A 22,900-nucleotide genomic window follows, 5' to 3' on the forward strand; every position below is an offset into this window, starting at 1 on the left:
CCGTGGCCGGCCACGGACCCCCACCCCCCGTTCCCCCCCCGTACCGGGCCGGGGACCGGCAACGGGGCCGCAACCCCCGGTGTCGCTCCCGCGCCTCGCTCAGCCAGCGAGCGGGAACCGGCCTGTATGTGGGATCCGAACCCTCGGGCGGGAGCGCCGCCGCGCTTCCCAAGCGGCGCACCCATCCAGTGCGCCACCGGGCCGGCCCTCACTCTACTTTTTAATTTGGAAACTCCATATTACTAAATGAACTCAGACAAGCCATATCACGATCTGACAAATTTGCTTAATGTTCTTTCAGAGCTTAAATGATTTCTCAGGATTTAAGAAAAATCTCAAGAAAAACAGTCTGATTCCATTACCATCCATCTACCTACTGGATTTCAATTATGCATAAAATGAACACTTAGAACATTTTGAACTACATTCAAAATGCTTTTATTTAGCATGGCAGTAAAAAGATCACAAGATTTGGCATCATAAAATTTGGGTTTTTGTCCTAACTTTGCTACTTGCTAGCTGTGTGACTTTGGATAAGTCAAAAACTCTCTGACCCCTAGTTTCTGCATTTGTTAAGACAGTGGATGATACCCATTTATCTTGAATATCTTAAAGATTGCTGTGAGGCTCAAAAGAAAGAATGCAAAACTCACACACACACAAAGTTCTGGAAAATCTGAAGTGCAGTACAAATATTTGGTATTATAGGACCCTATTTTCACAGATGTGATGACCCCAAAGCCCAAGCTTTTTCCATACCATGCTGCCATTCAATATCCAGACCTAGCAGCCTGGTTTCATGGTATTTGATCACTACAGTGCCCCTTACAAAAAATGCAGAAACGATACGTGCATTTTTGCATACCTCAGAAACTTCATGGGTCCAAGAATCCCTAGTTAAGCATCCCTGTCCTGTCCTAGTGGAAATCTGTTCCTATTCTTCTTTGCCTTTGCCTATCCCTCTGAACATGACAAGAGACAAAGCAAATGAAAACAATAGGATCTTTCTGAAATATGCCAGAAATGCTGACTGAATGAGCTATCTACTTACCTCATTGGAAGAACTGCTAGCAGTATGGCTTTTTCATGGACATGCCATCCAAACATGAAGGAGCTCAAGGCACAAAGAATCAGACACCGGAGAAAGCCTCTGGGCCCTTGGGGTTTAAACCAAAGACAGAAAATAGAGGGCTAGAAACAATAGGCAAAGATAAAACTTCAGTATCATTTAAAATAGGCTTTACAGAAACAGTGTTCAGGCAAATACAATTAGCATTATATTCGAAAAACAGATCTTAGACAATTCTCCATTAAACTAGGATAATTCATCCCTTTGTGCACAGTCCACCAAAATTTAACATAAAAGCAACTACACAGAAAAAATAGCCATTTGAAAGTATATATAACTCATTAAAATTAATTCTACTTATCAAAATTAATAATTAGTGATAATTTCTGAGATATATAGTATAACAACTTATTATATCTTCACAATTAGTTAATTAATAGTCATTGAACCTATTAAACTATAAAAGTTCATAGATATTATTGTGCTAATAAATTAGAATTTATCATATTGATAAACAAACATCTAGCTTTGTGTAGATGCTGGGCTGGAGTGTAACTTACAAAGACTGAGGTTTTAGGAAAAAAGTTTTGGGCCGACCCCGTGGCTCACTTGGGAGAATGCGGGGCTGGGAGCGCCAAGGCCACGGGTTCGGATCCTATATAGGGATGGCCGGTGCGCCTGCTGGCTGAGCGTGGTGCGAGCGACACCACACCAAGGGTTACGATCCCCTTACCGGTCACAAAAAAAAGAAAAAAAGGAAAAAAGTTTTTACCTCAGTTAAAACATGTGAACAAGTAGACCAGCAGAGCTTAATTATTTATGTACTGCCACATAATTAAGTAGGGTCACGTGTCTTGCTAGTAGGTGTGGATCATTTAGAAATCAAAATTAAGGGTGACTGTAATTATCAAAAGGATTGAGTTGTAAGTTCTACTAAATTATATCATGAAATTGGGGGCATCATGATCACTAACAAAAACAACTATGAATGAAGACTCTAACAGCATCTAACACATCTTAGACTCTTATCTGTTGCTCTAAGGGCCACTATTGACTCTCTCATCTCATTATTACCATCAAGACAAAACATCCACACCATCCAGACACATTTGGAATTTTGATTATTTAGCCAAGGATGAAAAAAAAACCAAAACAAATCTGTATGTCCTGGTCACAAATGTTTTCTTCTTTCTCCACAGCACGGTCCATGCCTCCTCCTCCCTGGGCTTTTCTTCTTTCCCTCACCCCAGGATGAACAGATGTTCTAATAGCCACTGGCAAGAATCTCTCTTACATCAAGGTTTTTTTTTTTTTTTTTTTTTTTTGTCTTTTTCCATGTCCGGCAACGGATCGCAACCCTCAGTGTTGCCCCCGTACCGGACCGGGGACCGGCAACGGGATCGCAACCCTCGGTGTTGCTCCCACGCCTCGCTCAGCCAGTGAGCGGGAACCGGTCTGTATGTGGGATCTGAACCCTCGGGCGGGAGCGCTGCCGCACTTCCCAAGCGGCGCACTTATCCAGTGCGCCACCGGGCCGGCCCTTACATCAAGGTTTTAATGGTAATCCTTCCTTATGGTACTCAAAGTTACTATAAGAATTGCTAGGAAATGCTTCGATCTGCAGAAGGATTATAGCCATGAAATTTATCCTACAGTTGGAAAAACTTGAAAGTTGAAATTTAATCAGCCACACAAAGAAAAGCAGAGAAAACTCAAGAAATGAATACCACCTGTTGAGTTCTTACCAATATGGCAATCAGAGTGCAGATGAGGGTTGCCAAGGGAGTCACTGAGGGAAGGACCGTATGTTGGAACTGCTGAACCAAACCGCTTGTCATTGAGGCCTTGGGAATCTTGTTGGGATCAAGAAGTTTCAATTTCAAACCTACAGAGTAAGCAGACATTTTATTTTGTTTTATTTTTATCAGTGGTGTCGGGTTAGGGCTACACTATGCCAAGTGTATGGCTAGGCAATTCTATTGTTAAAGCAATTCATAACCAAAGCCAAAATGTTTCATTATTTTGGTATAGTAAGTTTCCACTAGTATTGTCAGGGCTAGGGCTCAGACCCTTCAAACCCATTGTACAGACTGGGTCACCAGACCCCCCACACACAGGTCCACGCTAGGTAATTGGGAAAGATCCTGGGAGCCATTGACAGATGACATGAGCTCAGTCCTCAGCAGTAGCAGCAGTAGCAGAAACAGCAGGGCATCCCGGGGGCCTGGCAGCAACAGCTTGAAGCAACAGCTTGCAACAACAGCCTCCAGCAGCAGTAGTGGCCCTCTGTGGCCCCCCCCAGGGCATCCTGGGGGCGGGGGGCACTGTGGATCAGAGCCACGTGTCTTTTATACTTAAGTCCATAACCCAGGACATCTGGGTGCACATGTGCGATTATGTTAGACAATAACCAAGGAACACCTGGGTGCATGTGCATATTTACATCAAATGCTCGGCAAGATTCTGAACATGAAGGGCCCTGACCATTTTCCTTCATTTCCCTACAAATGGGGCACCACATTATGCCATTCAATTCCTTGAGAAAACAAATAAGCTGCTAAATCTTATTGCTGCTTAAAGGCCAAGATTTCATGATTTTAATTCTGTACTGTTCTACCTAAAATGCCTCTGGTCTTAACATTATAATATGTAAATCAGCTGTTTGTACTGCAACAGGGAAATTGTACAGCTTGCAGGAAACTTGCTGGCAGACAACATGAACAGTAATCTGTTCTCACCTCTTTAATGAAGCACCTCTTAAAATGCTGTCTGACCACACCCCAACTGTGAATCCTTCATTTCCTACAGGAGAAAGTCCATATTCCTAAACATGGCATAGATTGTCTTCTATGATCTAGCCCCTTCCAACGTCTCCAGTCTCATCTCTACTTTGTTAAATGTGGCTTGGACATAATGAACTAACTGTGGGTCCTCAACATTTGTGTCCTTTTGCTCAGGCTACTACTCCCTTTGCTTAGAATGGCCTACTCACTTTGTCAAGTTAACTCCTAATTCAATCACTCACCTGAGAAAATTCCTAAATCAAGAAACAGCTGATTTTCTTGAGAGCTTTCTATTCTAATGTTCATGATACTGCAACGTATTTATTTACAGGCTCATTTCCTCTACTACATTGTGTTCCTTAGAGGCAGGAATGATGAGTTCATTTCTATTCCCAGTACACAGGAGTTCAATAAATACTTATCAAATGAACCAAGTCCAAGGATGACGATGCAAGCCCCATCCCAAACAAGCTCCAGGGTAATAGGACAGTCAGGGACAGTATGAGCACTTACCTGTAAGTCCCTATGTAAAACCACTGAAAATCAGTGCAATGTGAGAAAGGTACAGACTACCAAAATGTTTTCTATTTGTTCACCTCTTTCCCTTTCCCCTTCAGCCTTCTGATGCTCTCTTAAAGCTAATAACTATCTCCCGTAAAACAAACTTGGTTAACCTGCCACTGACTTTCCATTTAAGACACATTTGATGAGGTAGATATACAAGGTAATGTACAGTAGAGTTTCCTGACTCAGACAACACATTTGGCCTTTGTAATTTATATTATGTTGGATGTTTAAAAGCTTTTTCTACAATGTTAGAAATCACTTTGTAAGGCTTCCGGTCAAGATGGCGGAATAGACGGTCCTCAGTGTCACTCTCTCCCACAAATCAGCTAATTTATAACTATTAAAAAGCAACGATAGCCAAGCTGGGCCGCTACAGCTCAGGGGTAGAGAAGGAGAGACCTATGGAGTACATGAAGGCGAGAGAAGACAGGAGAGAAAGAAAAAATGGCTCCGACCATTTCAAATCCCGGCCATTTCCAGGCTGGAGCTGCTGAGTGCGTGGAGCAGGAGCTTGTAAAAGCCACAGCTGTGCCCTGCGGATGAAGTTGCTTGGAGGTGGCAGACGAGAAGAGGGCCTTGGTGGCCCCTATGCCAGCAAGACCACTAATAGGGTTCCCATGGACCTACATAGCACCAAGGAGCCACAACAAATGAAAAAAAGGAGCTACTCAGAGGCCGGTGAGTCACCGCAAGGGACCAGTGCACAGCCCGTCCCATGGGAAGTGTTTAGAGCACAGGTGGTAGGGGAGACAGGCCCACCAGGAGAACACTGGGGCACAGCAAGGACAGCTGATCTGCGTTCCAATCAGTGTAGGACCACTCAGAGGAGACTGGTCAGGAATACAGAATTGTATGGGGTGCAGTTTGATGAAAAGACTCAGGCCCAGACCAGTGTTTCTACACAACCCAGGTGAAGCAGATTTCACTAAATCCGGAAGTACCTATAAAGTCAACCATTAAAACCTAAGCTACACAAAAAGCCTTCCCCAGGGAATCAGCTGAAAAGCAGCAATGTAGCTCAACCACAGAGCTCAAGTATTGGTCCCCACAGGAAGTTCCTCCACTTTAGAAGTAAGCAAAGGACAACAAATTGGTTCCAGCGCAGAGTCTAAGTAGTGGGAACAGCAAATAATCCAACATAGAAATGAAAGAAAAAACTCCCTCCCATAACCCAGCACACCGCCAATGCCACAGGGCTTACCCGGGGTCCTGAGGCATGAATCTGGAAGCCACCAACTACTAGGTAAGGAACATGCCAAAAACATCACCTCCATGTGGATGGCCCACCATAGCCACAATAACCACAGCTGCTGTGAAAGCAGCTAGATGCCACAACCACCATGCAGATGGTCTGCCAGTCACTGAAGTATATTTACACAAGGAGTCAGCAGCAGAGACCAAAGAAAAGAAGAGGATGTCTCTCTCCACAAAGCCCATTCCAGAGAGACAGAAGAAGCATCTGTTCTATGATAATACTGGGGGACCTGAACACACCTCTCAGCATTGGACAGATCATCTAGGCAACAAATCAACAGAGTAATCATTACTCTTTTAGAAGGAGAGAAGAAATCTAGGGTTATCAGAGTTGGAAGGGGGGAGAGAAGGGGTTGGGGAGAGATTGGACAAGGGGCATAAAGAATAATTATGATTTGTAACAATATATACACAAGTAGTGTTGATTTGATCAACACATGTCAATGTTGAATCCCTAAAATATGTATAATCAATTATGATTCAATAAAAATTAAAAACAAAACAAAAAAAATCACTTTGTAAGAATGCCATGTACACAAAGACTGGATTCACAGTGAGTGAGGGATGATATCACATTATGATTTTCTATAGTTCGTATCAAAAGCAGTAATAACAGCCAATAGGCATTTAGCATCTACCATGTGCCAAGGGCTTTGTAGCCATTACTTTTAGCCCCCTGAGGCACAGAGAGATGGAGTAACTTGCCTGAAGTGACACAACTAATACGTGGTAGAACTAAACTCAGGTCTGTCTGGCTCCAAAGTCCCTGCTATTGATAACCCAGCACTTCTTTATTCTTCATTTTGTTCCTCACAGCATGCTGCATAAGAACAGTAGCCCCCTAGCATAGGGAGGAAAGTAAGAATAGAGGAATCAAATGACTGGTCAGTGGCACACAGCCAGCAATTTTTGGAGATGAGCCTCCAAACCAAATCATCAGACTCTAGATCAGGAGTCAACAAACTATAGCCCAAAGTCCAAATCCAGCCTGTCACCTGTTTTTGCACAACATTAAAGCTACGAATGGTTTTTACATTTTAAAAGGGTTATAAACAAACAAACAAAATCACTGTGTATGGACTGCAGGGGCTTAAATATTTACTATTACAGAAAAAGTCTGCTGATCACTGCTCTTGATCCTGCCATTTTCTCACCAAGCTAGGCTCTATTCACAAATAAGAGACTGTTGAGTTATTCTAAAGTGAGTTACTTTTACTAGAACAATCTCAAGGCATAAATTATTTTTCATTACAATCCAAACTTAAAGCATAGCTTTTCATTTCTTCTCATCTCAGGCTTAAATGCACAGTTATCACTTTAGTGGTTTAATACCCAGAGTCACAACTTACATATTCTTCTTTCTTGCTTTTTCATATATTTAAGTACAAAAGTAGGGTTAACTCTGTTGAAAAATGTTTTACTTAATGCAGAACTTACCTTTAAAAAGTGTCTGATTTTTTCCCCCAAGGAAAGAATCAACAACCTCATTGCCACAAGGAGCTTTTATAAGGAATGCAGTCTGTGCACTGCACTAAAAGCCTCAGTCCCCAAAACTGCCCTCCCCTGTTCATCCTGAGAGGTGAAATGAAGGAATAGAGAGCAAACAATTCAGCCACATTCAAAACACAAAGTTTTTCTATTTCTCGATGTGATTAGTCCTTTCAATATTCATAGTCTAAGTAAAAAGGTACCATACCAATAACAGACAGCACTTTGTCCAAAGCGTTGTACAAAGCCCAGAAGTTTGGAGCCCAATACGCATGGCAGAGGCCTCGCTTGAAAGGAAAGAGTCGAGAAAAGACTTGAGGCAGTTGGTTCTGTTAAAAAGAGAAATGACACTGATTAAACAGTTGTCAATCTTTCCCAAAGTCAAAAGGAGAACTAGTGGCATAGTGTGTATAAAGTTATGAGGTCTGGGTTCTAGTCTTTGTTCCTTCAAATAGGTACTTGTATGATCCTGAGCAGTTCACAGAACCTCTTTTTTTTTAAAAAAAAATTACTGGTAAGGGGATCTTAACCTTGACTTGGTGTTGTCAGCACCACACTCTCCCAAGTGAGCTAACCGGCCATCCGTATATGAGATCTGAACCCGTGGCCTTGGTGTTATCAGCACCACTCTCCCAAGTGAGCCACGGGCCGGCCCTCACAGAATCTCTTTTTGTCTAACCTTTTCAACTGTCCAGTGGGACGAGATACATAAAAATACTTTGAATACCAGTCCACACTATTATGACATAAGTATAATAAAGAAAAGAGTTTACAAGGTACAAAGGAGAGTACAGACTGTAGCTTATCCAAGTCTCCTGGAGCAACTAATCAATTGTAGGGAAGACTACAAAAGATGTGGTGCTTTTCAGTTTTATTTGGAATTAAAATTGATTAGTTTATTTCAGGGTAGGGAAGAAGGGGAAAAAAGAAAAACATTTGAACATCTATTACTTTCTAGGCACTTCAGAATCTTTGCTGTCTGTGAAAGACTGCAAAATAATTGATTTTGGGGGTTACAAATAAATTTTAGCAAGTAAGTAAATTTGCAAATACAGAATCCACAAATAATGAGAATCAATTCTGTGTGTCTATGTTTGTCTAACACCTAGTTAAATATATACATATACATATTTGAATATGCATAAAAATGTTTGAAATAATACCACCCTAGTTTTGGAGAGTCATACTGGGTAGGAGGAATAAGAAAGAAATAGCATTTAATTTTTTCATATATTCCTGGCTTTATTACTTTTTTTCTAAGCAACAAAAAACATGTATTACTTTATTAAAAAACAAACAAACAAAAAAAACACTTACCAAGGCTAGGAATGGACCCAATGAAAGAGCAGAAACTAGGAAAACAACTAGTCCCAGGGAAATAACACGGACAAAGCTGAAACTGTTCCATCGGATAGACCCATCTACAGGAAAGGAACATTTTCATTAACCAGGAGCATGGAAAGCCATAACCTATACCATGTACTGAAATTATAAGTATCCCCTGATAGTATACCAATCTTTTTGTTTATTTGTTTGTTTGGCAGCTGGACAGTAAGGGGATCTGAACCTTTGACCTTGGTGTCATCAGCACCACACCCTACCAAGTGAGCTAACTGGCCAACCCCCAATCTTTATGATGTGGCAAGAGCAGAGAAAAGTTGGAATGGATAAAGAGTTTATAGGATCAGTAGCTGAGATATATCATAAAACTCTCTTATCAAGCAAACCACCAACTCAACACAGTAAGGAAGAAAACAAAAAACAGTTTTGATATTATCACTAAAACTTGCCTGGTTTATTTGCAGTGAAACAGTAAGATCGCAGCAGATATACACCATAAGCTGGTGCTACATAGAGATAGATGTGCTTGAAATGTAGGAGAACAGCAAAGAGAAATGCTCCTTCCATATGCCTTTTCTAGGAGATTTAAAAGGAAATATCACTTTAAAATTCAGGATAAATGAAATGCAGTAATGTAGTATCCTGGATTGGATCCTAGAAGAGAAAAAGGACAGTGAAAAAACTGGAGAAATTCGAATGTACCAATTTAGTTTCTTAGTCTTGTTGAATGTACCATGGTTATGTAAGATGGTGACATTAGGGGAAAATGGGTGAAGGGTACACAGGAACTCTCTTACTATTTTCACAACTTTTTTGTAAAGCTAAAATTATTCTTAAAAAAGTTTATTAAAAAATAGAAAAACAATACATATTTATTATTTTATTTTATTTTTTGGCAGCTGGCCAGACAATACCTAGTTTTAAAGATATAGTCTGAAAACAAATGAAATATCATGTCTGGATATATTTTGAAATAATCCTCTGTGTGTGTGTGTAGACCACCATACTATTCTCTCTATTTTTATATGATTTAAATTTTCTATAATAAAAAGCTTTAAAAATTCAAGGTAAATATTCTACAGGCAGTATGAGAACACAAGCAATTCCAACTAGCTTATATACTGAGTCTAGTCGGTTCACAAATTCATTAATTTCAACAAATATTTATGAAGTACTAAGCCTGATGCTGATATATAGGATATATGCTCAGTAACAAAATACTACAAATTCTGCCTAAGGAGTTAGAGCCCAGAATTTAATTACCCCTTACAGTTTTATGATAGCTGGAGTTGATTTCCAAAGAGAAGCTGGGAATGAGAGTATGAATGGATACATATGATGCTATGCTACTAAAAGAACATTTAAATAATATTACAGATCAGGTAACTTACCAGTGCTATCAGGCTGAAGACACCAGGTATAGCACTTGATCCTAACAAACTACCTAGGAGATCTAAAGGTATTCTGATTAAAAAAACAAAAATGACTTGACTACAACTAAAGAAATCTGAATTCTACCTACTTCACAGGAATTTTGGAAGAATCAAATGAGATAATAGTCCTGGTGTTCAGCAGGGGAAACTACTAAAGGGACCACAAAAGGTGAGGTTCCTTATTAGGTGTGCTATAGGAGAGGGTTGGTTAGGAATAGGAATGGGATGCTTCCACATCGCTCTTCCCCAAGTTTATTACTTATTTAAGATCCAGATTAAGATCTAACTGATTCTATAGTCAAATTTTAGTTCATTTATTCAAAAACCATCCAACAGACATTCATTAAATACTAATTATCTTCTAAGCACTATGTGGCTTTTAATGGGTAAAGGAGAAAAAGGTTTATCCAGATATTTACAGTTGACAAAGAATTTTAAAAGATTATCCAATTTGATCTTTCCAAAGTCCCTGTGAGGTAGGTAGCCCCATTTTACAAATAAGAATGTAAGGGTAAATCTCAATTTATGGATGAGAAAACTGAAGCCAAGGGTTAAATGACTTGCCTTTGGTTAATGGTTCCCAAACCTGACATGTATCAAAATTCCTTAGAGTCCTAAACACTCAGAGATTTTGATTCAGAAGGGTGACCCAGAAATCTGAATTTCTGGTTTTCTCCTCTATAAAAGGAGGATATTAATTATAACAACTTCACAGAATGTTTGTGAGGTTTACTCAGTAAGATATTATATGTATCTAATCTGAAGCAGCCAATGCACTTCAGTCACCTCTGAGTCACACATCTAAATTCATATTTTCCATTACACTATACTACATGTTTCTGATGGTAAAGCACTGTAATCATAATTATTACATTATAAAAACTGCTGGAGATTTCATTCTTACATAAATGATTTCATTCTTACAAACATTTACATAAACTAAAGTTTAATTCAGGCCTACCACACTCTATTAAGTTTTTAGAGTATAATTTTGTCATCTGTAGAATGAAGAAAATTGTCAAAAGAGGAGATGGAATTTGTGAGAAATACCCAATAACACTATCTATAGCACTTGGCAACTCAAAACAGTTGGTCAAATAAATTTACCTATTACCCACACTTTTGCCTTCACAAGCTAAAAACTGAAGGGGAAAAAAATATAATCTTGTGTTTACCTGAAATAATCGTGCAATGGAGAGTAGCATTAATCCAAATAAAAAACCATTGTACTGGAAATGAATATCTGGACTTGATGTCAAGGAAAGACAACAGAAGATACCAAAATCATAATGAATTGTGCCAGCCCATTGAGTATAGAAATTGTAAATGTAGCACGCTGCCTTGTAACACCAAGGTCAAGGGTCTGGATCCCCATGCTGGCCAGCCGCTGCCAAAAAAAAGAGAAATTGCAAATGCTTTTTTTTTTCTTCTTTGTTTTGTTTTTGTTTCTTTCTGTCGGCTGGCTTGACCTTGGTGTTCTAACAGTCTGCTCTAACCAACTGAGCTAAATGGCCAGCCCAGCCCACAAGTGCTTTCTTAATAGGTAAATTGAAGACAAAAATATTTCTACTAGTTTGGACTTTTCAAAAATGTGCTTTCTGTAAACGAAGTCAAATCCTGCACAAACTCTTTAACTAAAACTTATGTTTAAGAAGAAAAACAGAAAACTTGCCCATGTGTTTTCTACCTTAAATGTCCAGCAGCTAAGGGGCAAGAAGTTTTTGTTTTGTTTCGTTCTTTTAGAATGCGGAATGAGAAAGGAAGAGACCTAACAGCTACTGAAGGTCACTAGCATGTACTCCCTTGGACTCCATTGTTTACAGTACGTACAACAAGTCTATTATTAAGCTTCACTATGAACCTGTGAGGTAGTTAGAATTATCTTCTTTTGAGATAGTTTAGAGATGTTAATCTACTCATGGCCCTACAGCTATGTAACTAAGATCTGAGTCCAAGTCAGACTGAAACCAAAGTCTGGGTGTTCTCCTCCACATCAGGCTACCTCTATGAAAATCGAAAAATATTAGGCTTGTATCATTAGGATTTTAATTACATTCAAATCCTTTAAATTTAAGAACTTTGCCTGTTCACATGTTGTAAGCCAAAATGGTAGAAAAGCATGCAGGCCTTACTATTCCCACATGCAACATTGTAATATGCCCTTTCCTATTGAATGTATTTAGAATAATATATGATAAAACTATTTAATATATATGTATTAATCTAAAGACAGTTAACAAATCTCATTATATTGTTTTACTGATGGTTTAAATGGTTCTCACATACTACCACTAACTTTCTGGGACAAAGTGCTTTAACAATCAAAGTCCAGTAAAGTTGGGCAGAGACCACAGTTTTAAGAGCCCACTTATTTACCCCACACTTTTTTAAAAGCAGCTCACATTTCACAGTCATCATTATAGAAAGAAACTTACATTAGCATATATTGGAATAAGTAAGGGAATAGCACATAGAATATCAAGGATACGGTCCACAATTAACAACCCGAAGTTCCATAGCAGTAATACTGATAGAATAAACTTTGGCTTCTCTGTAAGTTCTTTACTTGCTTTTTTCCCATCGATGCATTTACAGCACCTACATTGAAACACCAGGAAAGAAACAGAAACAACTCTGATATTCATTAAAACATCACAATACTTCTTCAGAGTACATTATGATATATTTTATTAGCCATTCCTGACAAACTGTTCATGCCAGTCTTGATTTCTTAAAAAGGTGGCAGCTAAAACAAAGACTTCAGGGCCAGTTTCAATTCCCTTTCTCAGCTATGCTGATCTGAAACAAAGTCCTCATTTTACAAAAATGAAAATAAAAACCAGTTATCTCAGCTGGTTAAAGCACGGTGGTGATAACACCAAGGTCTACGGTTCCATCCCTGTACTAGCCAACTGCCAAAAAAAAAAAAAAAAAAAATCCTTACTTTTTGGGTTTTAGATTGGCTGGTTTTTAGGGGTTTTTTGGTGGCTTGCTTGTGTGAGGATCGAACCCTGTACCTTACTGCTATCAGCACTGCCCTCTAACCAACTCAGCTAACGGGCCAGGCCCAAAAGTAAGGATTTTGAAAATTGAGAGGGCACATGCTATTTCTGCCCCTATGAGTAAAAAATATAGACCAGGGTGATTTAGTACTCTAAATTACATATCTTCATACAAGCCAAATTAAGAACAGAGCTGCAAACTTGCAGCTCCTAACTGTTGAAGAAACAAACAAAAAAATCTATGTAAAAATGTATGTTATTTAACTATTGAGATATATTATTAAGTGCCAACAGCAGGTGACAAAACAGTATGATACCATTTTTATTTCATAAAAATTATATTCAGACACAGAAAAGAGACTGAATAATATGCATCAAAATGTTAATAGTGGTAACTATAGGTGGGGGAATGTGGGTCATCTTTGCTGTGTGTGTGCTTTCCCATTTTGACAGTGATGACGTATTATTCTATAAAAATAATATGTTTAAAATGTGTTACATTTGAATATTGGAAAATTCTAAAAGCAAAGAAATCTGAAACAAATAATAGACTCAATTAAAGAGGGACTAGCAAAGGTATCCTGCTTTTCCCCCAGGGAGACTCAGTTTCCTCATGAATAGAGATAATAACCTTATAGAGCAATTGAGAAAATTAAATGTTAATGTATACATAGTGCCTGGTTCTGGGAACTGGCCCATAGATTTCAACAGTCTTAGTAACTGCTCCATCTACTTTGCAGGTGGAAATGGATTCTAATCCTTCTCCCTTTCTGCTCATACACTTTCCCTAAGAGCTTGAATTCAAACATTTTGAGTTAAAAGAAGTGTACTACAAATTGCCTTCCCTCCCAACTCTTGCTAGGTTATAAATAGACTGAAAGTTAGGGTGTCAAACAGGAGTTACTCAATGAGAATGAGCAGGGGTTAAGGCATTCTCAAGAGACTCTTTTCCTGACTTGGGCAAGGGTTCAGTCTAGAGGCCTCACAAATAAAAACAATCCATTTATGACAAGGGTCACTGAATAGATACCAGTTACTGCTCTGTCACGATCACAACTGCAGGCTTAGGACAAAATGGAAACCAACATTAAGTGAAAACTTAACACTTGGAAGTCACTGTGCAAGACATTCTGTATATATGTATTCAACTACTTAAAATGAATTTTTAAGTAAAAGATGTAAAACATAAAAATACAAAACATAAACATAACTTAAAATAATGAAGAGTATTCATGAAGGAAAGAATCTAGAAACAACTAAAAGGACTAAGATTTCTGACTTTATGGGAACGTAAGCTCCGTAAGCATAGACTTTGGTCGTTAGCACAATGAATACGTGTGCACGAGTGTGCATGTACTGTGTATATGAATGTGTATCCTAAAGAACTGGGCAGGTCACAGAAGCCTTTGGGCTTCTGTGGAAGGAAGAAAGAAAGGCATATGGGTGGGAGAAATGGCCCTGGAACTCTACTTAAATTCACAGCATTTACAATCTCTTGTTCTGCCTCTAACTTATAACCCCACCTTATCCCCAGTCTTCCAAAAGATTCAGCTACACTGCTTACTGTAAATACTCATGTAGTTTAAAGCACAGCACAGTTTTTCATTATTCTAGCATTTGCTATTATATGAACTTTGTTTCCCCTACATTAGGAATAAGTTAATACTATTTAATGCTATAGTATTTCCTAACACCTTCCACACAAAATGACGTTCCCCAGACTTACTCGTGGACAGCATACACAAAGAGTGCATCTGTAAAGATGACGGAAAATCTCTGGAAAAGTATGGTCCGTGGGCTGGAGTAATTCAGATTATGGACATTCAGCATCTCTTGATCAAAATATTTGGCAACATGTGACAGCACATACTCCAACCATGCAAAAAAAGGGGGGTAATCCAAGGTCCACTCTGAAGTTGCCTGTGATAAAAATGGACGATAAAACATATCCTAAGTAACTGAATAAAGAAAGGTGGTGTAAAGATTTAAAATTTTTCTTTTTCTGGCTTTTCAAAAAGCATAATAAAATGAAATCACATTTAAAATATGCCCTACATTAATAGAGCAATTTCTGTGTAAGCCTGAGCAGAACACTAAAACCTGTCTTACAAGTTACTTAATATGGTGCTCGCTTCGGCAGCACATATACAAGTTACTTAATATGGTCTTCAATTTCCTTAAATAGAGTCAACTATACTTTAAAGGAAATTAATCTGAAACCTTGAAATAATAAACTTGGTCATGACATGGTTCTACTCATCTCAATACAAAAAAGGAGCTACAGCATAACAAATGACTCACCTGCTTGGGTTCAAGTTCTGTACCAGAGACTCAATTTCTCTATTTGTAACATGAGGTATTATGAAGGTTAACTGAGATAATACATATGAAATATACTTACAAACAACAAAATGCTACATAAAATGCTACTTATCTTTTGTTTCACTATGTTATGTGATCCTTGAGAGTACAAACCACCCTTTGTCATTTTGTATCCTGAGCATTCAGTAAGTGCCTGATCATTAATTAAATGAACAGTCATTAATGAGTAAATGAAAATATACATATGAAAAATATACAAACTTTAGAATATTAAATATTGTGTATACACACGCACTTTTTTTTTTTTTTTTTTTTGCAGCTGGCTGTTATCATAGAATATTATACTTTGTTAGATTTCTCCTAAGTCTTGGTTTTCTTTCTTTCTTTTTTTTTTTTTTTCCTTTTTGTCTTTTTTCGTGACCCGTAACGGGATCGCAACCCTCAGTGTCACGCCCGCACCGCGCTCAACCAGTGAGCGGACCGGTCTCTATATGGGATCCGAACCCTCGGCGGGAGCGACGCCACACTCTACCGAGTGCGCCACCAGGCCGGCCCTTGGTTTTCTTATCTATACAACAAGTATGGTTATAATACTCATGGGTCATTGTATTTCATTTTATACATATGTGTAAAATACTATATATATAGTATTGAACTGGATACAAACTATCAATAAATACTGTTTTTATTATCATTTAAAAAATTATTACTATTATTGTAGGATGTCCCTAAAATTAAACCTAGGCCTTGCACCTGAAAGAGCTGAAACAGTAGTCATAAACTCCCTACACTGTATTTGTTGCTCTTTTCCATGGAAAACTCCTCTCTCTCTGGAAGTGCACTATGGGTTCACTGGGTACTAAGTAGGCCCGCAGATACTACTGTTTAGGGTCTTTCTGTGATATAAAATGAGGTGAGAGAGACTCAGACAAACTACTTGTTAGCTCTCTTGTTTCTGAAGAGGATGAATGACAACTGTAGGTCCTAAGAAGAAGTAGCCTGCTTACTCCCCCAAATGTATAAAATGCAGAAGCTTACATGACCTAAGGCAAACCCAGGAGCTCTCTGTCTAGGGCACTCAAGCTGTGAAACCACCCATTAAATCTTACTTAATGAAAAATTTCCTCTCTAATCTCAAGTCTCTAATATGAGGTGTAAACATGACAAGCCACTGAACTGTGGAAAGAAAAATTAGAAACTCTACTTTTAAATTTCCATGTTTAATAGGATATTAATAGAGCAGTGACTTTATAATCTATAAATAAAGATATATTGGGTAGAAAATGCTCAAAGATAATTCTTTGCTAAAATATGGACAGTCAAAAGACAGTTTTTAAATTATTGTTCATGTAATTCTAAGAAATTCAACATGAATTTATACTTCACTAACATCTGTACTTTCCAGCTTCAATTTTATTTATTTTTTAAAATTAAAATTTAATTTATTTTTTGGTGGCTTGCCAGTATGGGGATCCAAACCTGTGACCTTGAGGTTATAAAGCTGTGCTCTAACCAACTGAGCTAACCGGCCAGCCCCCAACTTCAACTTTAAAAGCTAGAGTTCATTCTACCCTTAAAGAGCCATTATTTTATTGAAGCCTAAAAATTTTTCCTACTTTATTTTACTGGTTTATTTATATATTTTAAAAATGGGGAACAGGAAGCATTAAAAGAATTGGGGTGCTGCCTGAGATAAGGCCGTTTTTCTAAAATAAAGTGTCCTTGTTCTTCCTCTGCTATTCCCAATCATCCTACACTTCTCAGAGGGTCTCTGTGTACCCCCCCCCCTCCACGAAGACCTTGCAAACTAGCCCTAGAAGGCCCTCTTGACCTCAAGGATTTCCATCTGGGGCCACTTTTTTACCTAAACAGATTTTGGGAAGCCAGGGAAACTTTTAGCTAATATTTCCTCCCAAGTGAACAGTTCAGTCACTTAACTAGGAGGAGGTAAAGTTGGGACTCAAATCTGGGTCTCCTGACTCCAAATCCATTAGCTCAGGAAGCTACTACAATAGAACTATTTTTTCAAATATTGAAACATCCAACCTGCACATAAGAAGATTCAAAACAAATGTATTCATCCAACAAATATTTATTAAGGGACTTTTTTTGGTGTCTTTCTCAACCAGTCGACCAATCCAATTTGAGGCCAGAGGAAAAAGATAAAATCACAGATAAGGTAGGCTCCACAAAGCAATCCCATCTCCTCATGTCCACTCTCCAAATATGGCATAAAAACCCTACTTGATCTGATTGGATACACCTCTTCAGCCTCATCTCCTACTATGAACCTCCTCGCCAACCATGTGGTTTTGCTCCTTGTTGGTTTTGTTGCTGTTGTTATAGTTGAGGAGGGCAGGAAGAACAAGGTAAGTATACCTCCGAATCTCTTTTATATAAACCTCTTCTATCGAAAACAGAGCCAGCTGCCAAAAATAAAAAATAAACTAAAACAGACATCGGAGACACCTCTGGCTTAAATAGTTTTAGGAGTCCTAAGATAACAGGTAGTAGTCAAAGTTATAGGAGTAATGAGAAAATACACAAAAAGTATCACAGAATTAAAAGAGAAAAGGACACAAATAGAATCCCAGAGAGTACCAGCTTTTTAAGGGGTGTGTAGATGAAGAAGAGTTAGCAAAGGAGACAAAGGAACAGTCAGAGAGAAAGGGATAAATGGCAAGACAGGAGACTGCCTTTTCATTTATAGGCTGATTACATTAAATATCAATATATTATATTAATAATGCTAATTATTAATAACTCTTAATAATGTCTACTGAGCACTTTTGTTCCAAGCACAGTGCTAAGTGCTTCATGTACATTATGTCCATTTCATCTTAATAATTATTTATTATCATTTCATAATTGGGGATATTGAGTCTATGAGAGGTCAAGCAGATTGCCCATGGTCACCCAGCATGGCCAGTAAGTGGCAAAGTTGAAAGTCAAATCCAGATAGTCTGTAACCATAGCCCCAACTCTTGACCACTAGACCACATATTAGTCTTCTAGTTGGTACACATACATGCAAATTGAAATATTTCACATTAATTACTTAAAGTTCCTTAGCATTCCTATGAAATATTTATAATGTTATATGTGAGAATGAACTTAGTCACTGAAGGGGACAATTGTTCTTAAGCTTTCTCAGTACAAAGGACTATTCTGACTCAGCCAAAAAAACAAAAAGCAACAACAAATTCACAGAAAACTTGTCTTAAAAAATATCTCCCTGACCGCAGAGTGCTGATTTTGATCAAGACATTTCTGAGGTAAAGTCTATTTTTCATGAAGTGTAACATACAATTTAGTAATTCATACTGGAAATGAAAATACGGACATGGTTTTTATAAATAATAATTGGTGAGAATGATTTATACACTACCCGATGCCTACACATCATATTTGTTCATTTCTTTGCTCATAAGAACACAAAATATTAGGGATAGACAAGATCTTAGGAAGGACTCATTCTAAATACCCATGTGCCAGATGAAAAACTAAGGCACAGAGAAATGAAGTATCTTTTCTCTGACTAGCTAACTAGTTAGTGACAAAGCCAGGCCTAGAATCCAATTTTTTCTCTTTTCCAATCCAATGTTCTTTCAAAAAGAGTATGTCAGATATTATAATTCCCAATTTATAGACTGGGAAACTCATTTTGAAGTAAGGAGATTCTGACACTATTAGGGAACAGTGTCAGAGTCCCCTTACTTCAAAATTGTGTTCTTTCCCCGATTCTGCCCTCTCACTGTGTCAGAGGGCAGAATTGGGGAAAGAACACAATTTTTATAAAGATTAATTAGACCCATGATTGCATGGAAAACTGTTTTAATATCAATAATGTTTACATAGTTTCACACACCATCTTAAAAAAAAAACCCAATAACCAAAAAGGTCAAAATACAACTTACCTCATAATACCACTGTGATATTGGCAAACTGTGAGTGATAGCAAGCCAGTTTCGGTGTACTTCAAAATCTGTGGAATGGCTACTCGAAGCAATTAGATCAATAATATGAGATTATGCAACATTTATCAATTTCTAATTTCCATAATTATGTTGTTAAATGGACAGAACCCCCTACACAGTCACAGCTCACTATCCTAAGGACACAAATAGGCATTACATAATTCTGAAATACCTCACTTACGTGGAGGTCAGACTTCCTTCTGGAAAGTTGTTAGGGGATCTAGAAGTCACTGCAAAGGGTCTTAGCTATCTAAAAAGCTGACAAAAATTCCATACTTTTTCTTTCTTTCTTTTTTTTTTTTTTTTTTTTTTTTTTTTTTTTGGTGGCTGGCTGGTTTGGGAGCCGAATCCATGACATTGTCATTACAAGGCTGTGCTCTAACCAACTGAACTAATCCCCATACATTTTCTTAAGGGAGGACCCCAGGCCCCAGAAGTGACCTCCTTTTTTTTTGGTGGCTGGCCAGTATGGGGAACCAAACCCTTGACATTGCTGTTACAACGTACTCTAAACAGCCACTGTAACTGGCCAGCCCAGAAGTGACCTACTCTTGCTCACAAACAATTCCAACAAAATTCATTATCTGGAAAACGCTTCACATACAAGCTGGATCTTCAAGGGTGAGTTGGAGTTCACCAGACAGAGAAGATGAAAAAAGGCCCTTGCCATGCCTTTCCCATGTCTCCAAATTCTCCCTGTCACTATATGTAAATATATCCAAGTATCTCTCAACTTTAGTAGAAATTTTTTGTCTTCTGCTGTACCTGACACATGAATGGGCTCAACACATTCTTGATGGATAACCACTCGCCCAACTCAACAACGAGTCTCACAGGAAAGTCCAGCTGACAATTTGCGATGTTTTACATGACATTTCCATGGTGAAAACTTTCTCCTAAGACTCCTAGCCAACCCCTTCTCAGTTTCAATCACAGCTTTTCCTTCCTATATTCATCCGGTAAATGCTGATGTTCCCCTAGGTTCAATTTTTGGTCCTCATTTTATGCAACTTACTGTGCTCTGGACAATCTTATTCATCCCTTTTGCTTCCACTATCAAACATATAATGATGACTCCCAAATTGCAATATGCAAGCTTGGTCTCTTTCCCAAGTTCTAGAGACTGACATCTCCAACTTCCTGCTGACAGTCTCACCTGAATATCCTACAGATTCCTCAAAATAACTACTCAAAACTGAAATAATGGCCCAGCAATTCCAATTCTAGGTATATATCCAACAGAAATGAATACATATGTTCACCAAAGATATGTACTATATAAGAGTGTCTAAAGCAGCACTATTTGCAACAGGCAAACAGTAGAGATAATCCAAATGTCCATGAACAGTAGAACAGCTAAATAAATTATGGTATACTCATGGACTACTATAGGACAGCAGTTCTCAAAGTGTGATCCAGGGACTCCCAGGGAGACCCTTGGAGGGAGGACAAAACTATTTTCATAATAATACTCAGATGTAATTTGCCCTTTTTTCATTATCATTCTCTCATGAGTATACAGTGATATTCCAGAGGCTACATAATGTGATGTTGTCACTCTGACGGCTAATGGAATTTGTGCTTGTATATTATTGTGCTTTAACGACTTCTCAGTTTTAATTTCTAAAATGATAAATACCTACTATACAGCCCACAGGGTCCTCAATGACTTTTAAGAGCTAAAGGGATCCTGACCAAAAAGTTTGAGATCTTCTGCTGTACTGTGACAAGAATGAACAAACTATAATTACATGCAACAACATACAAACAATGTTGAGTGAAAGAAGCCATGCCCAAGGGAATATGTTGTATGATACCACTTGCATAAAACTCAAAATAGGCAAAATTTAACCTATGGAGTTAAAAGTCAGAATGTCAATACTGTTGGTAGGGTGGGGAAGGGATTCACTGGAGTCATGAGGAGCTTCTAATAGTTTTCTACTTGATCTAGATGCTATTTACAGATACATCCACTCTGCAAAAATTTAGTGAGCTCTACATTTATGATTTGTGCTTTGAATATATTATACTTGACTGGGTATAGAATTCTAGGTTGAAAATTATTTTTCTTGGAATTTTGAAAGCTTGCTCCATTGGTTTTTAGTATAAAATGTTGACGTTGAGAAGGCTCATTCCTTTATGATTTTACCCTCATCTCTGGAAGTTTCTTCTTTCTATCCCTAGCAGTCTGAAATGTCTAGTGATTTATGTCTTGGGTGGGGATTTTTTTTTTTTTTTTTCATTCATTCTGCTGGGCACTCAAGTGTCTTTCAGCTCTGGAAAATTTTATTATTTATTTGTTAATCTCCTCCCCTCTGTTTTCTTTTTCTGCAACTTTTATTAGTAGGATGCTAGATATCCTAGATTGAACTTCAAATTCTTATCTTTTCTCTCACATTTTTGGAAGATTTACTCAATTTATCCTTTTTATACAATTTTCGGGGAGAGGGAGCAGCTGGCAGGTACAGGGATCCAAACCCTTGACCTTGGTTTAACAACACAACACTCTAACTGAGCTAACCAGTCAGCCCAATTTATCCTTTTTATTTTAATTTTGACAATTATGTTTTCTATTTGTAAGTACTCTTCTCTGATTATTCCTGTTTCTGTTCTATTAAAAATAGCATCTGTTCTATTTTTAAGATATATCTTTTGGCTCTCTGAAGATAGCATTCAGAAGATTTCAGGGAGTTAGAAGACATTTTCTTTTATTAGTTGCACTATATTAATTTCCTTTAGTTTTTTTTTTTTGGCTGTTCTTGTTATTTAGTTCTTTCCTGTTAGAAACTGTTGGAGACTTCACTTTGTGCTGACCAGATATAGAGCGGAGAGTTTCATTAGGAGACCCCAAAAGATGGTAAAGGTCTTTTCTCTGGGGAGTGTTTCAGTTCCTCCAGAGAATAAACCTGATTTGCTGCTTGCACTCTTGACCTGAGGGTAGAGGGATGAGGTAGAACATGGGGTGAGAAGGGTGATTAACCGCTCTGTGTAGATTTCCCACTAATCTGAATTTTCTGCCCTTTGCCTTACTTCTGCCTTCCACAGAACCTGGTACCTCTGAGTCTAGAGATACTCCTACTTAATTTTCTCAGAGAGGAAACCTCACCTTTAAGGGGAATAGATGCCAGTTGCTAGCATTATGGGACAGCAGATCTTTTTTTTTAAAATGTATATTGATTGTCAATCAATTTCCCAGTTTTGAGTCCCATGTATTGAAGTCTTGAACCCCTTTAGGCTTCTGCAAGGCATATAAAGTCTTTTCTTGTTTATCCTCCTCTACGAGCATGCTGAGATAAAGGTTCCTTTGCCTTGCTAAAGCAGTTACCATTCCTCCACCTGTTTTCAAAGACCTTGTTGAACTCTCATACACTGATATCTTTTATTAGGTTTATACCTAATTTATATTCTTTAACACCATTTTAGTGAACTCTTGAGAAGAGTTTATCTTTTGTAACCAGAAGCCTCATTGGTTTCCCGTTTGGACTGTGAGCAATATGAGAGAAAGACTATGTACCTCACTTTGGTGTTCTGTGTCTACTATAGTGCCTGAAACATGGCAGGTACTCAAGAACTGTTTGCTGAATTAATGGATGGACAAATGAATAAATGAACATGTCAGTGGATGGGTTAAATGAACATATGAATGACAGTACAAGACCCCATA

General features: G+C 38.2%; 1 protein-coding gene across 2 annotated transcripts in view; it reads right to left on the reverse strand.

Moving 5' to 3' along the window:
* ALG8 (ALG8, alpha-1,3-glucosyltransferase) overlaps positions 1-22,900 on the reverse strand; it is a 32,491-nt gene that overhangs the window by 4,691 nt on the left and 4,900 nt on the right. The window contains exons 2-10 of one of the 2 annotated variants that reach the window (XM_008566045.1): positions 19,177-19,255; positions 14,664-14,857; positions 12,424-12,533; positions 11,111-11,178; positions 8,952-9,078; positions 8,479-8,582; positions 7,370-7,490; positions 2,815-2,954; positions 1,052-1,191 (exon numbers count right to left, since the gene is read on the reverse strand). In XM_008566045.1, coding sequence (XP_008564267.1) covers positions 1,052-1,191; positions 2,815-2,954; positions 7,370-7,490; positions 8,479-8,582; positions 8,952-9,078; positions 11,111-11,178; positions 12,424-12,533; positions 14,664-14,857; positions 19,177-19,255 — 1,083 coding nt within the window. The remainder of the gene's footprint in view (positions 1-1,051; positions 1,192-2,814; positions 2,955-7,369; positions 7,491-8,478; positions 8,583-8,951; positions 9,079-11,110; positions 11,179-12,423; positions 12,534-14,663; positions 14,858-19,176; positions 19,256-22,900) is intronic. The other variant, XM_008566052.1, reaches the window with a different exon arrangement.

The sequence above is a fragment of the Galeopterus variegatus genome, unplaced genomic scaffold (genome assembly GCF_000696425.1).
Source record: "Galeopterus variegatus unplaced genomic scaffold, G_variegatus-3.0.2 Scaffold15, whole genome shotgun sequence".
In the NCBI taxonomy this organism is placed as follows: Eukaryota; Metazoa; Chordata; class Mammalia; order Dermoptera; family Cynocephalidae; genus Galeopterus; species Galeopterus variegatus.